We start from the raw sequence: 21240 nt of genomic DNA, 5'->3' as shown, positions 1-21240 counted from the left end.
AGGCACCACTAATTTGTTTCGTTTTAAGCCTCTTAAGTTTGTAGGAACTTACTAGAACCGTAGTAAGAAACAGCACCTAATGCAGAAAGTTCCTGGAATTGCAGTTTAGTCTGGGCACTTAAATGTTGGCCTCCTCTTTATCCCTTGGCTGCTGACCCCTCATCTCCGATCTGCCACTATCTCGAGGACAGAGACTGCCCTGTGAACATTTTTATTCCCAGCCCCTAGAAAAGAGTCTAGTACTTCTACAGCGACTGTTAACCTGTTCAAATTAAATGTCTGATTTCTAGAGTTCATTTTGTTCTGCTAGCAGTTATTCCATTACCTTTGCTAATATCTCACAAGTGACAGCCACTGAGGTGGCTCTAATGCCGTGGAGACCTACGTAAGCAAACAAATCTAAGCCCGTAAATGCCTCCACGTTGGGAAAGCAAAACATTAAGGAGAGGGTGCCTGGCAGTCAGAGCACGCGACTCTTGGTCTCAGGGTCTTGAGTGGGGCGTAGAGAGGACTTAACAACGAACCAAACAAAAAACAAACACAAAACCACTAAGGACAACCAATTAAAACTAACTGGGCTTAAAGTTACACCCAATCAAGTCCTTGCCTTTCTTTGCTTCTGCACTTTCTGTTTTCCCAGGCTCTTGAAGTCTGAGACTCCTAACCACTTCTGGTTTGACACTGCCCTATTAGAATTCACTTTTGCTCAAACTCTTCAAAATTTAAATATGCCTCAGTTTATCTTTTAACAGCCCCTTGTGATTACATTGGCCCCACCAGATAACTTCCTTAGCTCAAGATCAGCTGATTAGCAACCTTAATTACATCTGCAACCTTAATTGTCCTTTGCCATGTAACCTAACATATTTATAGGTTGTGTTAATAAGGACATAGACACTGGGGTGGGGGGTGGGGGTGGCATTCTGCCTAGCACAGGTGTCCGAATAAATGAGATTAGAAAAGGTAGGGCAGGTGGCAACCACTGAGGAACCAAAGCAGTATGACTGGCACTGTGTGAGATTCTTTTTTTACTCTCCCAGTTGTAGACAGGGAAAGTGAAATATTTTTGCTCTTTGATGTAAAGTAGTTGTTTTTGGTGTGCTTGATTCCACGCTATTTCGGTCCTAGTCAGGTTAACCCTTAGCTCTGCAAAGCCAATTCAGAACCTCCAGGTTCCTGTCCAAATGCCATGTTTAGGTCAGGAGTAAATGAACTTCTGAAACATGATATATGCTGCTACCTAGGTATTTGCTCTATGACATGTTGCCTTTCAGCAGAGAATGATGGAGACTACATAAACACTGCATCCATGATTCTGGTACAATCCAAGGCTCTTGACCACCAGCACTTGGCACTAGCCCTCCTTCCCCCCCCCCCCCCACCTATAGTAAATGAAATTACTGCTGACTTTTCTTTCTATTTTTTTTAAAAAAATGTTTATTTTTGAGAGAGAGAGATTGTGACCAGGGGAGGGGCAGAGAGAAAGGGAGACACAGAATCCCAAGCCCAAGCAGGCTCTGTACTGTCAGCACAGAGCCCAACATGGAGCTCAAAGTCATGAACCGTGAGATCATGACCTGAACCGAAATCAAGAGCTGTCGACGCTCGACTGACTGAGCTACGCAGGTACACATTCAACTTTTAAAAAGAGTGTCTTGCTGCATATAATCTTTTGGGACTTAAAGTTTTCCCTTAATATATGGTTATCTTCTGGGTCACTGAAGGTCATTCTTTTTGAATGGTGTATACTGTTAATGCAACACTAGAGTTTATTTATCCAGTATCCTGTTGATAGTTATTTAAATTGTTTTGTTTTCAGGTTCTTGTGAACTACATACCTATAAATAAAAACCACCCAGGTAGTTTTTTTAGAAAAATCAAAATGAAGTCTGCTAATAAAAACAAAAACTATGAAATATTAAAATAAAAAGGAGTGTTTAAAGTAGAAAGTATGAATCCCCCTGTCATCATATCCTCAGAGTTAACCAGTGTTACCATTGGGCTATCTCTCTCCTGACTGTGTTCTTTTAAAAAAAATTTTTTTTTCAACGTTTATTTATTTTTGGGACAGAGAGAGACAGAGCATAAACGGGGGAGGGGCAGAGAGAGAGGGAGACACAGAATCGGAAACAGGCTCCAGGCTCTGAGCCATCAGCCCAGAGCCTGACGCGGGGCTCCAACTCACGGACCGCGAGATCATGACCTGGCTGAAGTCGGACGCTTAACCGACAGCGCCACCCAGGCGCCCCCGACTGTGTTCTTTTAAATCTATATCTACATATGCATATAATATATGTATGCTATGCACATTTTAATTTTTTAAACAAAAATGGGATCTTAACTTGCTATCTTTCATAATGATATATCATGGGTATTACTAGCTGTCAATATGTATAACTCACTTCATCCTTTTTACTTATTTATGTATTTATTTTTTGTTAAGTAAACTCTGTCCCCACTGTGGGCATCAGGATCATGACCCTGGGATCAAGAGTCGCATGCTCTACTAAGCATGCTCTACTAAGCCTGACAGGTGCCCTGTCCTTGTAAGCTGTTCTTTTCTGTTTCACTGTTGATGTATCAACATTTATTCCACAAATGCCCACTTTATTTAAATCTTGGTTATTTAAAATTTTTCTGCTATCATAAATAATGCTGTCACGAAGATTCTTACACATGTATCTTTGGGCATTTGTCTGATTATTTCCTTAAGAAATTTTCTAGAAGTGAAATTGCTGAGTTGAAAGGTATAAATTTGTATTATTTTTTACTTTTAAAGTGTTTATGTATTTTGAGAGAGAGTGTGTGTGTGTGTAAGCAGGGGAGGAGCAGAGAGAGGGAGAGAGAGAATCCCAAGCAGGCTCCGTGCCCAGCACAGAACCTGATGACATGAGGCTCAGGAACTGAGATCATGATCGCGGCTGAGATCAAAAGTCAGACACTTAACCGACTGAGCCACCCAGGCACCCCTTAATTTGTATTTTTATCTATCAGCATTTATTTATTTATTGCTGCATATTGCAGGATTTCTCTCCAGAAAGAATTAATCAATTCATTCTTATCACGAATAGAGCTCCGAGCAGGGAATACCTAGTCCAAACTAAATTTCAGGAGAGACTTCTCAGAGGAATTAACACTGGGGCTGAGTCAAAATGAGACTGAGTCAAGTGAGCAAAAGAGCAGATAAATAATCTATAGGGAGGCAGGCCTGGCTGGGTTTAGGGCTGGCTCCACCCCCCACCCCCCACTTGTTTGTACTTGCCCTCTCCAATGCTAGATATCTTTGACCTGTTTAATCTTTGCTGAATAGAATTACTCTTTGCCATTTTTTTTAAACCTGTATTTATTTACTATTGGAACGGTTTCAAAATCCATTTCCTGGTCTAGAGGACACAGGAACAATGGCTGCCAGGAGTGTTCCTTCAGAGATCATAGAAAAAGAACGAAAAAAGTTACTTGAAATCCTCCAACACGATCCTGATTCTGTCTTAGATTCGTTAACCTCTCGGGGGCTGATTTCTGAGGAAGAGTATGAGACTCTGGAGAATGTTACAGATCCCCTGAAGAAAAGTCGAAAGCTGTTAATTTTGGTACAGAAAAGGGGAGAGGTGAGCTGTCAGCATTTTCTCAAGTGTTTACTTAGTACTTTTCCAGAGTCAGCTACTGTTGGTGGCTTACAAAACGGTAAGTTGGATTTCTGTACTTTTTTGGGGGGTAAGAGTAAGAGTGACAAGGCAGATTCCCTGAAAAAAGAACATTATTGTCTTTTGTTTTCATTTGTCTTTCTCCTGGAGATAATTTTCACTAGCATATGAAAAAGGGGAAAAGTGTCCAGGATTTTAAAAGCAGGGAACAATGTATTTTTTTGGTTTAGGGGATTGATAAGATTTTGTTCAAACTGTATCCAAAACTTGCGGTTTTTTAGTGCTAGTATAAACTGCTTATTATTCAATAAGTAAATTCATGGATGTTTTACAACCCCAAGACCAAATGCTGCATCTTTCACTTAGTATAGCCATTTTGGAAATATCAGAAACATGATTTTGTAGCACACCTATATGGTGGATCAGTAACTTCATTTTTTTTCTGTGATAAGAATACCTGCAGAAGCCTACTCTTCTGAAACAATTGAAATGCTAATTCTTCAATGTTTAAAGATAATTAGTGGCAGATGAGGGAGTAATTCTTCCAGAATGGATTTTTTAGTGACTCTGTACATTACTACCAGAGACAGATGTAGCTCCTTTTTCTAAAAATCTAAAAAATATTGAAGATTATTTCAAGAGGTATTAGAGAGGTAGAGGTTCAGCCAAAAAGGTTCATGTTAACAGTCCGTAATGTAGGACAGGACCCATGTGCTTAGAGAAATAGATATTATTATTTCTAGAACTTACTATTCCAAATTAGAGCTATTTGCTTCCCAATTAGAAATTATTAGGATCAGATTTCATCAGCAATGGCCCTAGGAAATCTGACTTGGTTTTGGGTCACAGTAAATCCACAAGTCAGCACTATTTATAGGATTCAAATTTTCTGTTTCACTCATGTACTCTTTGAGTTTGCTATGAAGAGCCAAACTTTTGAGCAAGGTAGGAATGTGATCTGATTTTTTTCCAGTGAGAGAAAGAATGACAATTGACTTGTTATTTGTCTGGGAGATGCTAGGTATTCTTATCCTCCAGTTTTGAAATAAAGAAGAGAGATGATGCTTCGAGGTCTTTTTGTTAATTTGAAAAAACAAAATACCCCCCCCCCCCAACTTTCTTGTGCTTTTCAGAATTTTTAAAACATAAGAATATAGAACCTCTTCAAGCTATCGGGATAAGCAAGAATTCAGAAGATGTTTTTTCCTCTGGAGAGAAACAGCCCGAGAATCCTGAAATCACAGTGTCCTTCAAAGAGAAAGAACACCTGGATGTGGGAATTTCTGAGTGCTTCAGGGACACGAAAACTACTTATAAGGGAGCTGCTTGGTCCTCAAGGGAAAATGAGGAGGAATACAACACACCAAAAGGCATATTGCCACATTTAGTTGAGAACATTAAATATGAAATTCCAGCAACCATTGAGTATTTACAGGATGGACAGAGATATGAGGAGCCAGATGATTCTTTGTACTTAGGAAAAGAGGAATATTTTGAATCTGTTGGACACTCTGAAGATGGAGAAACCTCTGTGGAAGAAGAGGATTATAATGACTCAGAGCACGGTGTTTATGATGGCGAAGAGGGCGCTGCATATTCAGAGACCACACAGTTCTCTGATGAAGAACAGAGTTATGAGGATTCCGAAACTGGCATGTCATTCGCAGCGGAGGAGGAGAAAAAGATGGAAGGTATGGCCATACTATGTGGTAGTTGGGCCACAACTTATTTTTAGGTTTCCACGACACAATGGGGAGGAGGGGTAAGGAAAGGCACCAGAAAAGCAGCTACTCAGAAACTCCTTATGCCTCTCTAGTTTGGAATTTCCTTATGGGTGGGGTTGACAGAGAGGAAGACCTAGGCCCTACAAAATGATGGACAATATAAGCAAAACTAAATACTGACTGTCAGCTTACAGGTTTCTGCAGTTACCTCCATGGTACATATAAGTTGCTAACCACTAACTTTGCTCAAATTAAGCCTCAAATTAAGCCTCTTAAGTCATTTCAGTGCCTTTGTGACCAGTCAGAGGGATATGGAGATTATGGGCCTAACTACTGAAGTGAAAATCAGAGAGGAGCTTATAATAATTGGATAAGATCCCAAAATATTGGTACTTGGCTTGATCCAGTCATAAATTATCATCTTGATAAGGGAAATTATATTGGTATCTTGAATTGGAATATTTCTGAATGAAAATTCAAAATGTTAGAAATGCTTCATTTGGAGAGATATTGTCTATGAAAATAAATATCACCAACTTCTGAGCAGAGAAGGGAAAGAAACATAGCTATTGTCTCACACTCAGTCCAAATCGTGGGGATCCATCATCCAGTTCTAGGTAGGAGAGGAGTAATGTCCTCCTCATCACACCTTGTATTAGTTTGCTACTGCTGCTGTAACAAAGTGCCACAAAGGAGGTAGCTTAAACAATAAACAACAGAAATGTGGCGTCTCAGTTTGGAGGCCAGAAGTCTGAAATCAAGGTTGGTTACTTCTGAAGGCTGTAAAGAAGAATCTGTTCCTAGTTTCTGGCAGTTTGTTGGACATCTTTGGCATTCTTTGGCTTGTAAAAATATCCCTCTCGTCTGCATTCATAGTTGTCTCCCTGGGTGCATTTCTCTAGGTCCCTAGGTCTCTAGGTTCTCTAGGGGTGCATTTCCCCTTTTTATAAAGACATTAGTCATATTGGATCAGGGCTCACCCTAACACTTCATCTTTACTAATTATATCTGCAATGACCCTATTTCCAAATAATATCACGGAGGCATTGGGGGTTAGGAATTCAACATAGGAATTTGAGGGATACATAATTTAACCTACAACACAATTCTTTTTTTTTTTTCTTTTCAAATTTTTATTTAAATTATAGTAAGTTAACATACAATGTAATATTGGTTTCAGGAGTGGAATTCAGTGATTCATCAGTTTCATTCAACACTCAGTGCTCATCACAACAAGTGCCCTACTAATAATATCCATCGCCCACCTAGCCCATCCCCTGCCCACTTCCCTCCATCAACACTCAATTTGTTCTCTATTGTTAAGAGTCTCTTGTGGTTTGTTTCCCTCTCTCTTTTTTATTTTTTATTTTCTCCCCTCCTATATGTTCATCTATTTTGTTTCTTAAATTCCACATATGAGTGAAATTATATGGTATTTGTCTTTCTCTGAATGACTTATTTCATTTAGCATAATACACTCTAGCTCCATCTGTGTCATTGAAAATTACAGTATTTCATTCTTTTTTTTTAATTAAAATATTTTAGTGTTTATTTCTTTTTGAGAGAGAGAGAGAGAGACAGAGCATGAGTGGGGGAGGGGTAAAGAGAGAGAGAGGGAGACACAGAATCCAAAGCAGGCTCCAGGCTTTGAGCTGTCAGCACAGAGCACCACGTGGGGCTTAAACTCATGAACCACGAGATCATGACCTGAGTTGAAGTCAGACACTTAACCTACTGAGCCACCCATATACCCCAAGAGTTCATTCTTTTTAATGGCTGAGTAATATTCCATTTACAACACAATTCTTGTTCCACCCTCATACCTTCCCAATCCATAGTCATTTTTAGGCCTCATTTTTTTTTAAGTTTATTTATTTATTTTGAGAGAGAGAGAGAGAGCATGAGCATGAGCATGGGATGGGCAGAGAGAGGGGGAGAGAGAGAATCCCAAGGAGGCTCTGCACTGCTGGCATGGAACCTGACACAGGGCTCTATCTCACAAACTGAGATCAAGACCTGAGCCAAAATCATAAGTCAGATGCTTAAATGACTGAGCCACCCAGGTGCCCTAGGGCTCATTCTTAATTTTTAAAATTTATTTACATATTTCACTTATCGTATAGGGTTGACTTAATTATTCACTGCATAGTATCATCATTATACTGTGAAAAGCCCCATGTCTTTTTATTCCCTTTTTTCTTTATTCCCCATTCCCCTTATTCTATAGGTAACATTCTAATATTATGATGTGTTTCTTGCATGTTACTGTTTACTTTGTATGATCTTCTTTTCTATGTCAGTTATTTAGTGTAATAATAGAGCTTATCAAAATTCAGTTGCTTAAAACAATAAGTGTGTGTTATTATTCATGTGTCTGTAGTTGGCTGGGCAGTTCCTCTGGTCTTTCCTGAGTTTTCTCATGTGTCTGTGGTCAGCTGGCTATAGACTAGTCTGTCGTCTTCTGGCAGTCTAGTCTGGACTTATTCTCGGACTAGATGGGGCATATTCTTACGGAGAGGACCCAGGAGTATGAGAGAAGGCAAGAGGGAGAGAGAGAAAGAGACAGAAGAGAAGGCTTAGATTTAGTACTATCATGCCATCTGAATTAGTTTCCTAGGGCTGAAGAAAGCACTACACAAGGGTAGCTTAGGACAACGGGAGATTTATTGTCTCATAGTTATGGAGGCCAGAGGTCTGAAACCAAGGTGTTAGCAGGGTCAAGGGCTCTCTGCAGGCATTAGGGAAAGAGCTGTTCCACTACTCTCTAGTTTCTGGTAGCCTCAGTTATTTCCTGGCTTTAAATGCCCATCTTCTCTCTGTGTGTCTTCAATCACTTTCCCTCTGTGCATGTCTCTGTTTTCAAATTCCCCCTTTTTGTAAGGACAACAGTCATACTTCATGGGAGCTCACCCTAATGACCTCATTTTAATTTGACCTCTTTAAAGATTTTGTTTACAAATAAGGCCACATTCTGAGGTACTGGGGACTTCAACAGAATTTTTTTTTTTGGTGGGGAGCACAATTCAACCCATAGCACCATCACTTTTGCCACATTCTGTTGGCCAGAGTATGTCACACAAAGACAGTTGTGACATACTCAAGAGTTGGGGAAAAACAGATACCACTTCTTACAAAGTAATATTGCAGAAATCCAAAATATATCCAGAAAGCCATTAATTGGGGCTATTTTCTGCAATTAATCTAGCACCTTTAGTAAAACATGTCAAGGAAAGTTTCAGTAATAATGTAGTTCTGACTTGCAATGTAATTCTAGTAGCTAACCAATCCAGTCTAGTTGGCTGGAGGCATGAGGCTAACTCTGTCTTTTTCCTCTGTAATATTTGTTTGTCTATGCAGCTAGGAACTCAAAAAAAAAATCCAAATGTATCTGATTCAAAGGAGAAACATCATTATGTTTTTTGTTATGTTAAATTTCATGACAAAAAAAATCACAGTGTCAAATCTAAGTCTCAGGAAGGCTTATGGTGTTGCTTTGTGTGCTCTGCACTGTATAAGGTCAACTTGTGTATAGACTATAGCGATCAGCTCCCTTCCCTTCCAGCTTACAGTTGAGTTCATCCAGCGGCAGGAACCCATATATTTACCGTTTCCTGTGCCCTTTCTTCCTGAAGACCTAAGATTTAATGTGATGTTGTTTCCGTTTAGCCTGAAGAATTTTTATTTATTATTATTATTTTTAAATTTCTTTTAGTGTAGGTCCATTAGTGGGAAATTCTCTTATTTTTTGCTTATTGAGAAATGTCTTTATTTTGCCTTCATTCCAGAAGGATATTTTTGCTAGATATTGAATTATAGATTGACAGGTTTTCTGCCTTCAGCACTTTATGGATGCCATTCCTGTCTTTTGGCTTCCATTGTTTCTGATGCTAAGTCTACAGTTATTTTATCATTGTTCCCTGTAAGTGTTATTTTTCTACTTAAAAAAAATTTTTTTTAGCAGTTGACTCTTATATAGTTAGATATGATTTTCTTTGTTTTTATCCCCCTTAGGATTTGCAGAATCTGTAAAAAAATTTTTAACCAAATTTGGAAAATCTTTAGCCATTATTTATCTAAATATATATTTCTGTCCCACTTGTTCCCTCCTCTCTTTCTGACACTTCAAGTACATATATGTTAAAGTTTTTATTACTCTTCCATTGGTTCTAAGGCTTTATACATTGGACTCAAATTCAAGAATCTCCTTTCAGTAGGTGGCAGCTAAAATCATTTCTTTTTGCCTTAGCTGGGGTATTTTCATAAATTTTAAGTTTACAAACATATATTGGGTTCTAGATATTATTGCTTCTTAACTTTTTTTCTTTTTATCCATTTTTGTGCTTGTTGATTGTATCATTGTTGCTCTGTATAAGATTTGTTTACTCTGTTGCTTCTGGGTATGGTATCCAGATGAGCTCTGTAGTAGTCAGGAAAGACTAACAAGTCCTTACCTTGTCACTACTTGGCCTGGGCTGTGTGGGTACCAGTTTTTGTGCTGAAGAAACAGAGGATTGTTGTCCAAAGGCAAAATAGGTGATAGGCAAGAGCAGGACCTAAAAGCTTTCCTGAAACCTAGCCTCTTACTGCCTCCCCTGGGAACCCTTTTTACTAGCCCCAACTCCTCCCTTACCTTCTTAGCCCAACACATATTCCACCTGAAGCAACTTTTAGACTGTCCAAGGATTTCTTAGTTATCTTTGTTAATCCTTGAAATCCATACCTTTCTCTCACTTCTGTTGTTTCTTACCAGGCTAATTTTATAGGGGATCCAAGAAGCTTATGCTTGTTTGCCAGGAGTAAATACTACCAGGAGTAAAAAAAAGTGCTCTCTGACCTTCTTCTCTAAGCACTATCTCTGTATTCCCAAGAAGTGGTTAGGAGGTATTTTAGGAAATGGGAGATTAAGAGAAAGTAGGTACAGCACATAAATTCTGAGGAAACTTTAATGGACATAAAATCTTTCATTTCTCCAAACTGTAACAAGAGATACATTTAAGAAAGAAATCAGGAGCACCTGGGTGGCTCAGTCAGTTAAGGGTCGAGCTTTGGCTCAGGTCATGATCTTGGGGTTTGTGAGTTGGAGCCAGTGTCAGGCTCTGTGATGACAGCTCAGAGCCTGCAGCCTGGTTCGGATTCTGTGTCTCTCTGTCTCTCTCTCTGCCCTCCCCACTCATCCTCTGTCTGTCTCTCTCTCAAAAATAAATAAACATTAAAAAAAGAAATTAAAAACCAGAAAGAGAGAAAGAGAAAGAGAAAGAGAAAGAGAAAGAGAAAGAGAAAGCAAGAAAGCAAGCAAGAAAGAAAAAGAAACCAGTATCGGGGTGCCTGGGTGGCTCAGTCAGTTAAGCACCAGACTCTTGATTTCGGCTCATGTCATAATCTCACCGTTCTTGAGTTCAAGCCTTGCATCTGGCTCTGTGCTCACAGCATGGAGCCTACTTTGAATCCTCTGTCTCCCTCTTTCTGCCCCTCCCCTGTACACACTGTCTCTGAAAAATAAACAAACATTAAAAAATATTAAAAAAACAAATCAGTATCATCCTAGAGAATTCCTCATACACGTGTGCATATCATGGAATATTAGCAAGGTTTTTCATCATTGCATACAAACATTAGCCAAAAAATTGGAAAACCTAAATGACCATCAGTAGACAATGGTTAAATAAGTAATGGTCCGTCCAAATCATGAAGTACGATGGATTAGCTAAAAATGAATTAAGTCAGTCTGTGTATGAACTGACTTAGAAGAATTTGCAAAGAATACCATTGAGTGAAACGAAGTCGAAGAATCATTTATTTAGGATGATATGATTTATGTAAAAATAAAATAGCATCCACTGAACCAAATGATATATTTCTCTGTGTTCATGCATTACCTATATACTTGCATAGAAGAAGGATGGGAAGCAAATATACGTAACATATTGGCATCTCTTAGAAGGAAAATGGAATTGGCAGACTGGCAAAAAGGAACTTTCACTATATTTGTATCGTTCCATCTTCTTACAACGAAAAAGTCAATTACTCACTTAATTTTAAAAGTCAATGAAGGTAGCTTAGATTCTGAATGTGACATTCACTGAGTATCTTTTTCCCTACAGAAAGAAAAAAGGTATTTAAAGATGTCCTGTCATGTTTGAACATGGATAGGAGCAGAAAGCTTCTGCCAGATGTTGTTAAACAATTCTCCTTAGATCGAGGATGTATGTGGACACCTGAGACTCCAGGAGACTTAGCCTGGAATTTCCTGATGAAAGTTCAAGCGCTGGATGTCACGGCCAGAGATACAATCCTCAGACACAAGGTCCTGGGTGAGGGTAACAAAGAGGAACTGCTGACTGGAGTAGAGAATTTGGAAATTAGAGACATACAAACCATTAATCCCTTTGATGTTCTTTGTGCATCTATGCTCTGTTCAGACAGCTCGTTGCAACGCGAGGTCATGTCAAACATGTATCAGTGCCGGTTTGCTCTTCCCCTGCTCCTGCCAGATGCAGAAAACAACAAAAGCATCTTAATGCTGGGGGCCATGAAGGGCATTGTGAAGAAGTGGTCAGCACAATCTTCAGGAGGGCCTACAGGGGATACAGAAAAGTGCCTGACTCTCATGAAGATGCCTGTCATCTCTTTTGTGCGCCTAGGATACTGTAGCTTCTCCAAGTCCAGAATCCTCAACACACTGCTTGTCTCTGACCAACTAAAATCACACAAAGTCTTTCTCCATCAGGATTTTACTGGCCCGGTGTTTCCCCGGCAGATCTCTGACGGCCTGGTAGAGATAATGTGGCATTTTCCTGATAGCGATGGTCTAATGGAAAATCCTAGTGTTTTCCAAAAGCCTGTTGCTCTGGCCAACCTTCGTGGAGATCTAGAAAGTTTTTGGACACAGTTTGGTTTCTTGGTGGAAGTTTCCTCAGCTGTGTTTTTTTTCACTGACTACCTAGGTGAGAAGGAGTGGGACTTGCTAATGTTTTTAGGAGAAGCTGCCACCGAGAGATTCTACTTTGTCCTCAGTCCCCAGGCCCAGGAGAGTGAAGAGACACAGCTTTTCCAGACGACTCTGAAGTTGAAGCCATCACAGCTACTGTTTTGGAAGGGGGAGGCACCTGGGGAGAGAGGGAAGAATATTGAGGGTCTTCAAGCTGCTCTCCAGGAAGTGATGTCCTCTTCGCTCAGATGTGTGTCTGTGGAGGACATGGGCTCCCTGGCCAGGGAGTTGGGAATCCAGGTAGACCAAGACTTTGAGAATGTTCAGGGGATTCAAACCCCCCCTAGTGAAAATTTGTCTGGAACAGCTAAAGATGAGAGACAACAAAGACCCAGTCAGTCAGAAAGCTCATGTGAAAGCCCAGCTGTGATGCCTGGAGAATCTGGGGCTAGCCAGAATCTCCAGAATTTCTACCTCCTCCCAGGATTCGTGCCTCGTCTGGAAAACTGTCCTTTACCAACCAGAATTGGAGGGAACTTTAGCCACGTTTCTTTGAAAGCCCCCTGGGTTACGGGCTCCCACTTTTGGTCAGAGCAGAGGTCTAAGTGGTTCCGTCCCTGGCCCTTTCAGAAAACAAGGGCCTATGGTCGAGGTAAAAGTTTTGGGTTTCGGTACTTCCAGCCCCAGAGATTTTATTCACCTGAAAGATTCACGAAATTTTCAAGAACTGCTTTGGGACATCCTATGACTAAAACAATTGGAGGACTACCAAGACCTGTGTCTCAGCATGTACGTGCCTGGTCCAGGAGACCACAGACAACAGGAGCTCTTGAAAGGTCTGGGGTAGTGGTCTCCCAGGTAGGTCACTCCCACTCCCTAGGTCTGCAGCCAGCAGAAGCAGCTGGGAAGCCACAGCCTAAGCAAGGTTACACCCATAGAACACAGCCACCAAGGGCACCTGGGAAACCTATGAAAACAACATCCCATATTGAAGGTTTTTACCCTCAGGCCTTTCAACCAGCAGGAGCCACAAAAAACCCTTTAAGGCCTGCCTCTCATCAAGGAGCCAAACTGAAGACACAGGATGGGCCTTTAAATCCAGCCTTCCAAAGGTCCAATAGCAAATGTTTACCCAGCTCTCAGTTCAAACCCAGTCAGCCCAAGCCATCCCAGGTCAAACACTCTCAACCTGTGCCCTCTCAACCCAAACCCACTCAAACAAAACCCACTGAGTGCCACCCCTCCCACTCTAAACCTTGTCCACCCAAACCCACTCAGCCCAAACCATGCCCATCCCAGTTCTCCCAGTGTAAGCCTTCTCAGCCCAGGGCCACTCAACCCAAGTCATCTAAGACTAGTCCTGCACAGGCTAAGGCATACCATGCAAGAGCAGGGCCCAAGAAGCCTGGGAAACATTAAAGTGCTTACTCTAGAGACCTATGAAACATATCCTTAACCCAGACCATTGCTATCATGTGGTAACCTAAAGAAGAGTGGTAGTCATGGTAAGAGACCACTATTATTAGCATGACACAGAAAAAGAAAAGATATACACAACCTAAACGGTATCATTAAAACATTTGTAAGAATGATTTTTCCCAACAGGAAAAATATGAAACAATTAGGAGTAGAATCGAGGAGTAAATAAATGAACTAAATCCAACCCTGAGTATTAGGTGATATATAACCTGAATCCGAGGAATGGGGCTGTTGAGACCACCCCATAAAATAAGGCTCAGGCTGCCTGATTGTTGGAACAAAAATTGCTCTAAATGCTGGATGCTCCAGAGGTGTCTTGGTCAAAAGTTTGTGGTCAATATCAGCCACTAAGCAGATAACCTTGTTTGTTTGGGGGATGTTTAAATCAACTTACTTGTGATAATAGTTCCAATTTGCTTGGATAATATAACTCTCTCATTTGACCCTTACATATAGAAATAATGAACTAACAACCAATGATATAAATTATTTTGCATTAACTTGGGTATGATTTGACTATGTTTTATACTTAAAATGTTTGTAATAGTTAAGATAATTTGGCTTATTAGAGGATATTATACATTGTCCTCAAGATTCCAACTTAAAATGTATACTTGAGTTTTTAATTTTAGAGTTGTGACTTTTTAAGTTGAAAAGATTAAGATAGGTTTACAAAGCTTGTAAAAAGCATTGCAATGTTTAACAGAACTTAAGATTTACAAAATTTACAATTTTAATTCATTGGATTCATTATTATCCTAAACATACAGGTAAGTTCTGCTAATTAGAAGGATAAGTAAAAGGAATGTATTAAATTTAGAATATTTAAGCAAAGTTTAATTGTAAATGACATCAAATATTATTAAAAGGTCACTTTAAAGATTCATGTTAAAATTCACTAGATGTAGAAATAAAATAATAAGATTTGTAAATTGGATTAAGACCTCTGGTTTTTGGATTTTGATTTTTAAAAAATTAATACTAATTTTTAAGTACTAAAATAACCCTGCTTGTCTTTCCTGGGTTTTTTTTTTCTTTTTTGCCTTCAAGGACACCAAGGGAAAAAAATCATATTGATGCATAGTTAAGAAATGATCTTTAAAAAGGAATAACTAATCTCTGAGAACATTCTCATACTATAATAGGTATCCTTCATTTGTGCCTGTTTTAAGCAATTAATATGGAGTATTTAGAGGGTGCTAAATCTCTAAAGGTTATTGAAAGGATGAAGAAAGAAGGGACTATGCATGTAGATTTTTCTATTTGTCTTTTCAAGAGAAAAAGCATAACTATCATGACTACAAAATCTTTGATGTTAAAGTGGAGCTTCTCAATGAAAATAATCTTTTTGTTGTTTAAACTTTTGAAATGAGCAATATTAGTGATGTTTTAAAAATGTTCTTCTGAACATTTCTTCAAGATTAGTTATTGGAGGAGAGAACTTGTTGGGCTCTTTGTCACCAACAGATTCTGTGTCAGTTTGGGTCATGACTATACATATGTGGTTCATTCAAATCGGACACCTTTAGGAGAGTTTAATAATGGGACTATTTATAAAGGACTGGACAAGAGGTATAAACAGTGTAAAAGAGAGGGCAGCACACTGGATGTGAGTGTGAGGCACGTTGTCACCCCAAGATCTGAAGGGAGAGAAGGGGTCAGTGCTTTCTCCAGTCAGAAGAGCTGTGTAGGAAGGGTCTTGGGTCTGGCTGGTTGAGGGGGACAGCAGGCTACAGTGACCCACAGGGAGTAATTCCGGGGAATAAATATTTATTCCACACCCGATCTGATGGTGCATTCCCTTGGCCAAAGCCAACCAGAAACCAGGAAACAAGGAACCCACTTAGCCAGTTCATGTTGATCAGTCTTAGGGTTCAGAGCAAGGTGGAGAGTGAACCTGGAGGGGCAAACAGATGGCACTTAACAGATTTCTCCCTTTCCATTTCATTCTTCCTTCCTTTTCTCTTTTCTCCCTTCTTCCTTCTCTTGCACTTATTTATTGAGCATATATTATGTGTAAGGCATTGGAGCAGGAACTGAGGAGACATGGAAAGAGAATGAGAAATCCTACTATAGTTGTGAGACCCTATAAGTCTGTTTCCTCTTTATTATAAAACTATAAGCTCATTGGGGTGCCTGGGTGGCTCAGTCAGTTGAGCGTCCGACTCCTGATTTCAGCTCAAGTCATGATCCCAGGGTTGTGGGATCGAGCCCTTCATCGGACTCTGTGCTGAGCATGGAACCTACTTAAGATTATCTTCCTCTTGGGAAATACATATCAAAACCACAGTGAGATACCACCTCTCACCTGTCAGAATGGCTAAAATTAACCACTCGAGAAACTACAGATGTTGGTGAGGACGCAGAAAAGTGGAACTCTTTTGCACTGTTGGTGGGAATGCAAACTGGTGCAGCCACTCTGGAAAACAGTATGGAGTTTCCTCACAAAATTAAAAATAGAGCTACCCTACGAGCCAGCAATTGAACTACTAGGTATTTATCCAACAGATACAAAAATGCTGATTCAAAGAGTCATATGCCCCCCCCCCCCAATGTTTATAGTAGCACTATCAACAATAGCCAAATTATGGAAAGAGCCCAAATGCCCATCAACTGACAAATGGATAAAGAAGATGTAGTATATATACACAATGGAATATTACTCAGAGATCAAAAAGAATGAAATCTTGCCATTTGCAACAACGTGGATGGAACTGGAGGGTATTATGCTAAGTGAAATAAGTCAGAGAAAGATACCATATGATTTCACTCATGAGGAATTTAAGAAACAAAACAGATGGACATAAGGGAAGGAAAGGAAAATAAGATAAAAACAGAGCGGGAGGCAAACCATAAGAGACTCTTAAATACAGAGAACAAAGTGAGGGTTGCTGGAGGGGAGGTGGGTGGGGGGATGGGCTAAAGGGTGATGGGCACTTGGGAGCACACTTGTTGTGATGAGCACTGGACATTATATGTAAATGATGAATCACTAAATTCTACTCCTGAAACCATTATTACACTACATGTTAACTAACTTGGATTTAAATAAAAAGAAAAAAAAAGATTCTCTCTCCCTCTGCCCCTCTCCCCCTCTCACTCTTGTGCTCTGTCTCTAAAATAAATAAAATGAAAAAAACCCACAAAAAACCTATAAGCTAATTATATATAGTTTTGAAAATGCAAAAATAGACAAAGGAATATAAAAATAGTCTGCAGTCTCTTAACTCAGAGGGTAATGTAGCCCTCTGATTCACTAATAAGATTTTCATAAATTTTTTCTATTTGTGTATATTTATAGACAGCACTCAGTTACATATTCAAGTCTATGCTATGGTTGAATGTGGCAAAATCAAATAAGGGAATAGTCTAGTTTGTTTTGGGACAGGCAGTATAAATATAGTCTGTTTTGGGACAGGCAGTATAAATAGTATAAAATATTGGTTTTCCAGACTTAAGAAAGTCTGAATTCAGGACATGAAATATAGTTAAAGGCATCTTTGTATAATGCACAAGTTCAAGTGTTATAAGTCAAATGTGCAAAAATTCAGAACCACTTGTTTATATGTGTGTCATTTACTAAATTGAGAGCATTCAATTTGTACTTGGCTTTTTTTGTTGTTGCTGTTAGCAGATTGAAGAGTCTACCCAATGACGCCTCTTTCAACACCTGAAAATCCTTTCTTAAACACCTTAAGTCAATTTATATTTTTTACAAGAAAACCAATAAAGATTACCTTTTGTAAAAAACATTGAAAAAGTGTGTTCTTTGTTGAGATGCTGGAAAGGAGTATATTCCAATGTCATACAAAGTCTGGCCATAGGGACAAAGCTGCCTCATAAATCACACTATCCTCATAAATCTGTGTTTTACCTACATGCATGGTGACCTTCTGCATTTCTTTATGTCTTAGAATTTTTTATAGTCTCCTTCTTGGTAAGGTATAGCTCCCTTTCTGATGTTTGCTATATAGGGTCCATGTAAGCAAAGTGTCTGTTGGGGAAGATAAACATGACACTGACTGCCAAGGATTTAGAAATCTGATTTAATGGGTGCTTCTAAGTGGTAATTGCTCAAGGGTAGTTCTTAGTGTTTGTTAGGGTAAAGCCTAAGTAAGTTGTGATAGCAAAGGCAAGGCAAAAAATATAGTGGCTTAAATTATATGGGAGCTAATTTTTCCTTCGTGTATATAACAATACAGTCTGTCTAAGCTGATGGAGCAGCTCTTCTCCACAGGGCTCATCAAGAACTAAGTTCCTACCACCTTGTTACTCCATTTCTTTGGACATTGTCCTTTTCCGTATGATTGAAGTCACTCTCGTTACCTTGATGCAATTCACAGAATGTGAGAAAAGCCATATTCCAGAGAGTAGCCTGACTTAAGTTAGGGATGATTTGAAATTGTGTACTGTCTTTCAATCACATTCCATTGGCCCACACTTGGTCATATGGCCACATGTAGCTGGAAAGGAGGCTGGGAAATGCAGTCACCAGGTGGGTGGCCATGCATCCAGGAAGAAGAGAAGAAGCAGCACTTTGCCTAAATATCATAGAATATCAAGAACATCAGAGGCCCAGGGGCACCTGGGTGGCTCCATCAGCAGAGCATCTGATTTCAGCCTAGGTCATGATCTCGCTGTTCCCAAGTTTGAACCCTGTGTTGGGCTCTGTGCTGACAGCTCAGAGCCTGGAGCCTACTTCCGATTCTGTCTCTCCCTCTTTCTCTCTGCCCCTCCCCCACTCATGCTCTGTTTCTTTCTCTTTCAAAAATAAATAAAAACCTTAAAAACTTTTAAATAAAATAAGGTAGGGGCGCCTGGGTGGCGCAGTCAGTTGAGCGTCCGACTTCAGCCAGGTCACGATCTCGCGGTCCGTGAGTTCGAGCCCCGCGTCAGGCTCTGGGCTGATGGCTCAGAGCCTGGAGCCTGTTTCCGATTCTGTGTCTCCCTCTCTCTCTGCCCCTCCCCCGTTCGTGCTCTGTCTCTCTCTGTCTGAAAAATAAATAAACGTTGGAAAAAAAAATTTAAAAAAATAAAATAAAATAAAATAAGGTTGCTGCTGTGATCAGGGTATTGTCTGCTCCTGATCCTAAATTATACACAAGGGCCATAATGTTTTCTATTATTCTATAATAGAAATACAAACTAGACTATTCCCTTATCCCAGGTATTAGCATTCTTCACACTCTTTTGGCAAGTTTCCTTAAATTCAGAAGTAGTGATTGTATAACATGAGCATGCATAACAATCACCCAACATGGTTGTTAAAATTGTGTATTACAGGGGCGCCTGGGTGGCTCAGTCCGTTATGCGTCCGACTCCGGCTCAGGTCATGATCTCTCAATCCGTGAGTTCAAGCCCCGCGTCGGGCTCTGTGCTGACAGCTCAGAACCTGGAGCCTGTTTCAGATTCTGTGTCTCCCTCTCTCTCTGGCCTTCCCCCACTCATGCTCTGTCTCTCTCTGTCTCAAAAAAAAAAATAAACGTTAAAAAAAAATAATAATATAATAATAATAATAATAATAATAATAATAAAATTGTGTATTACAGATTGGCTCAGTAAGTCTGGGGTAAGCCTGAGGAATGGCCTTTTAACAGGGACTCCCACTGAGGCAGAAGATCCTGGGGCCACATTCTGAAAAACCCAGAGAGGGCCCAGGCTGCAAACCCGTTTTCAGGTGCTCAGAGAAAGAAATTTTCATCTGGACCAGGAATCCGGTCTGGGGTAATTTCCCTTCATTTATCATTCTCATTAAATTCATTGTTCATCTCCTGCTGGAAAATTGTGCACTTAAGAGCTGTTGGAAGGAGGTGATAATGAGGTAAAAAGTTTTAGCCATTTAACATTAGGACTGTTCTGTTCTACCTATAGGTTTCTATATCTAACACTTCACATTTTGTCTGCAAGTTTTGTACCTGATTAAATTTAAAAATGTCCTTTTACTTTTCAAAATGTGCTTCTTTCTCTTTGCTGCATGGCTAAGACATGACTTTTTTTTCGCATCAAGCCTCGGCCCTTTCTTCCTCTTGTCCAATGTCACCAGTATAGATCATATTATTCTTTCACTAATGGCAAAATGACTTTGCTAGGGATTAATGCAGATGATTTTGGGCTTGGGTCTTGATTTGACACTCCCATGTCTCTAGGCCTCACAAACTAGATAAACTTCTCTGGGATGGAAAAGCAGAGAGAAAGGAGAATAGTCAGGATACTGAGATGTTGTGTGTGTGTCCCCCAGACTGGTCCTTGCTCCCTACCCCCAGTTCTTGGCAAATTCCCCACTCCCACCTCTGGGCCCCGCGGATGAGCAATACAACCCGAAGAGAGATTTGAATACTGTGTACTTTTAATGTCTGTCCCACTTTTCATGGCCGGATTGGGTTAAGGGATGAGGTAAGAGAGGAGGAAAAACTCTTAATAAAAAAGCATATTAATTAGTACTTCAAATCCCATCCCAACAGGAACAGAGCGCCAGGAGGAGGACCAGATGGAGGAGAGCCAAGAGGGGTGTGGTTTAAACCCTGGCTGGGGTGTGTTTCCAGAGGACAGCGCAGTCTGTCTTGGGCATTTTATCAAATCGGGGCCAATTTCCTTGCTTTTAGACTGGACCTACTTTGGATGCTTTTAAGAAGATCAGGAATGAGATGAAAGTTTCAGAAGCTAAGAGGAAGACCTGTCAAAGATTATTCTGCTGTCCCAATCATACTGAAAACTACCCGAAGAACTGCCCATATAGTTTGGGTCCTGGGCAGCCATGGGGTGTGCTGCTCGGTTCTCCGCTCACCGCGGATCCACCTGTGCTGCCTGAGGGTCCACTGCAGGATTCCCCAAAGCACACGCGGGCCGGCTGCTCTCAGCCAGTGACTCTGCAGGGCAGGGGAGCTAGAGCCGGGCGGGTCCTCCCCACGCGGGGGCGCTCCAGCGGGCCACCTCTGTCCGCTCTGGGTTCTGAGACTTTCTCTGAGCTGCACCGTGGTCTGATGCTCTCCCCCCAGCCTGCCCCAACTGCTGCCCCCAACCAAGTCCTGCTCCCTCGTTTTGCCTTCCAGATGTCAGACCTGCAGGGTGGTGGGACACCCTTCTTGCCCACTCCTGCTCTTTTGCTTCGCAGGTTTTCCCTGCGCTTGAATGCTATCTTAGTCTATGCGTCGTGAAGGACTTGAACTGCCGCAAGTTCTTTGTGAAAAATGTTTCTTCTTTTTTACAAGTGTCTGTTTGGTCGTGGGCTCACCTACTCCCCCCTCAACTCTTGTATGAGAAAGCAGACCTGTCGAATTTTGTCCCTAGTGTTGAGAGCTTACTTCAAAGAGGGAAAAAATGCTTTGGCCCTTTTTAATTCTCTTTTTTAGGTTGGACATAGTGATTTTGAATGCAGAATTTTTTGCAAGAGCTTTGAAAAAGCTTAACGATAACCAAAAATCATTCACAATTTGCTATTCTCTTTTGTAGCTCACAAGAAAGAAGA

General features: G+C 40.4%; 1 protein-coding gene across 3 annotated transcripts; it reads left to right on the top strand.

The window, feature by feature from the left end:
* The first annotated feature begins 2915 nt into the window (after positions 1-2915).
* On the top strand, positions 2916-20367 carry CARD6 (caspase recruitment domain family member 6). Of its 3 annotated transcripts, XR_006585599.1 has the most exons (6): positions 2916-3684; positions 4778-5335; positions 11470-13154; positions 19059-19122; positions 19325-19499; positions 20237-20367. XR_006585599.1 is itself a non-coding variant. In XM_045037731.1 (4 exons), exons 1-4 carry the CDS (start codon positions 3402-3404, stop codon positions 19346-19348), a joined length of 2550 nt encoding a protein of 849 aa, XP_044893666.1. In that variant the 5' UTR covers positions 2916-3401; the 3' UTR covers positions 19349-19480. The 3 variants fall into 3 exon arrangements, 2 of the variants coding, with proteins under 2 accessions (XP_044893666.1, XP_003981489.2); XM_045037731.1 differs by lacking the exons at positions 19059-19122; positions 20237-20367 and having other exon boundaries at positions 19325-19480; XM_003981440.6 differs by lacking the exons at positions 19059-19122; positions 19325-19499; positions 20237-20367 and having other exon boundaries at positions 2919-3684; positions 11470-14712.
* Positions 20368-21240: the final 873 nt, after the last annotated feature.

This window comes from Felis catus, chromosome A1 (assembly GCF_018350175.1).
Source record: "Felis catus isolate Fca126 chromosome A1, F.catus_Fca126_mat1.0, whole genome shotgun sequence".
NCBI lineage: Eukaryota > Metazoa > Chordata > Mammalia > Carnivora > Felidae > Felis > Felis catus.
The sequence above is the reverse complement of the archived record's forward strand: the minus strand, read 5'-3'. Positions and strand labels throughout refer to the sequence as shown.

Bases quoted from the DNA above. Each gene is read 5' to 3' on its own strand.
- CARD6 (XM_003981440.6), top strand. From the start codon at position 3,402: ATGGCTGCCAGGAGTGTTCCTTCAGAGATCATAGAAAAAGAACGAAAA. The intron at 3,685-4,777 runs GTAAGTTGGATT...TGTGCTTTTCAG, and splicing joins TGTTGGTGGCTTACAAAACG to AATTTTTAAAACATAAGAAT. The intron at 5,336-11,469 runs GTATGGCCATAC...TTTTCCCTACAG, and splicing joins GGAGGAGAAAAAGATGGAAG to AAAGAAAAAAGGTATTTAAA.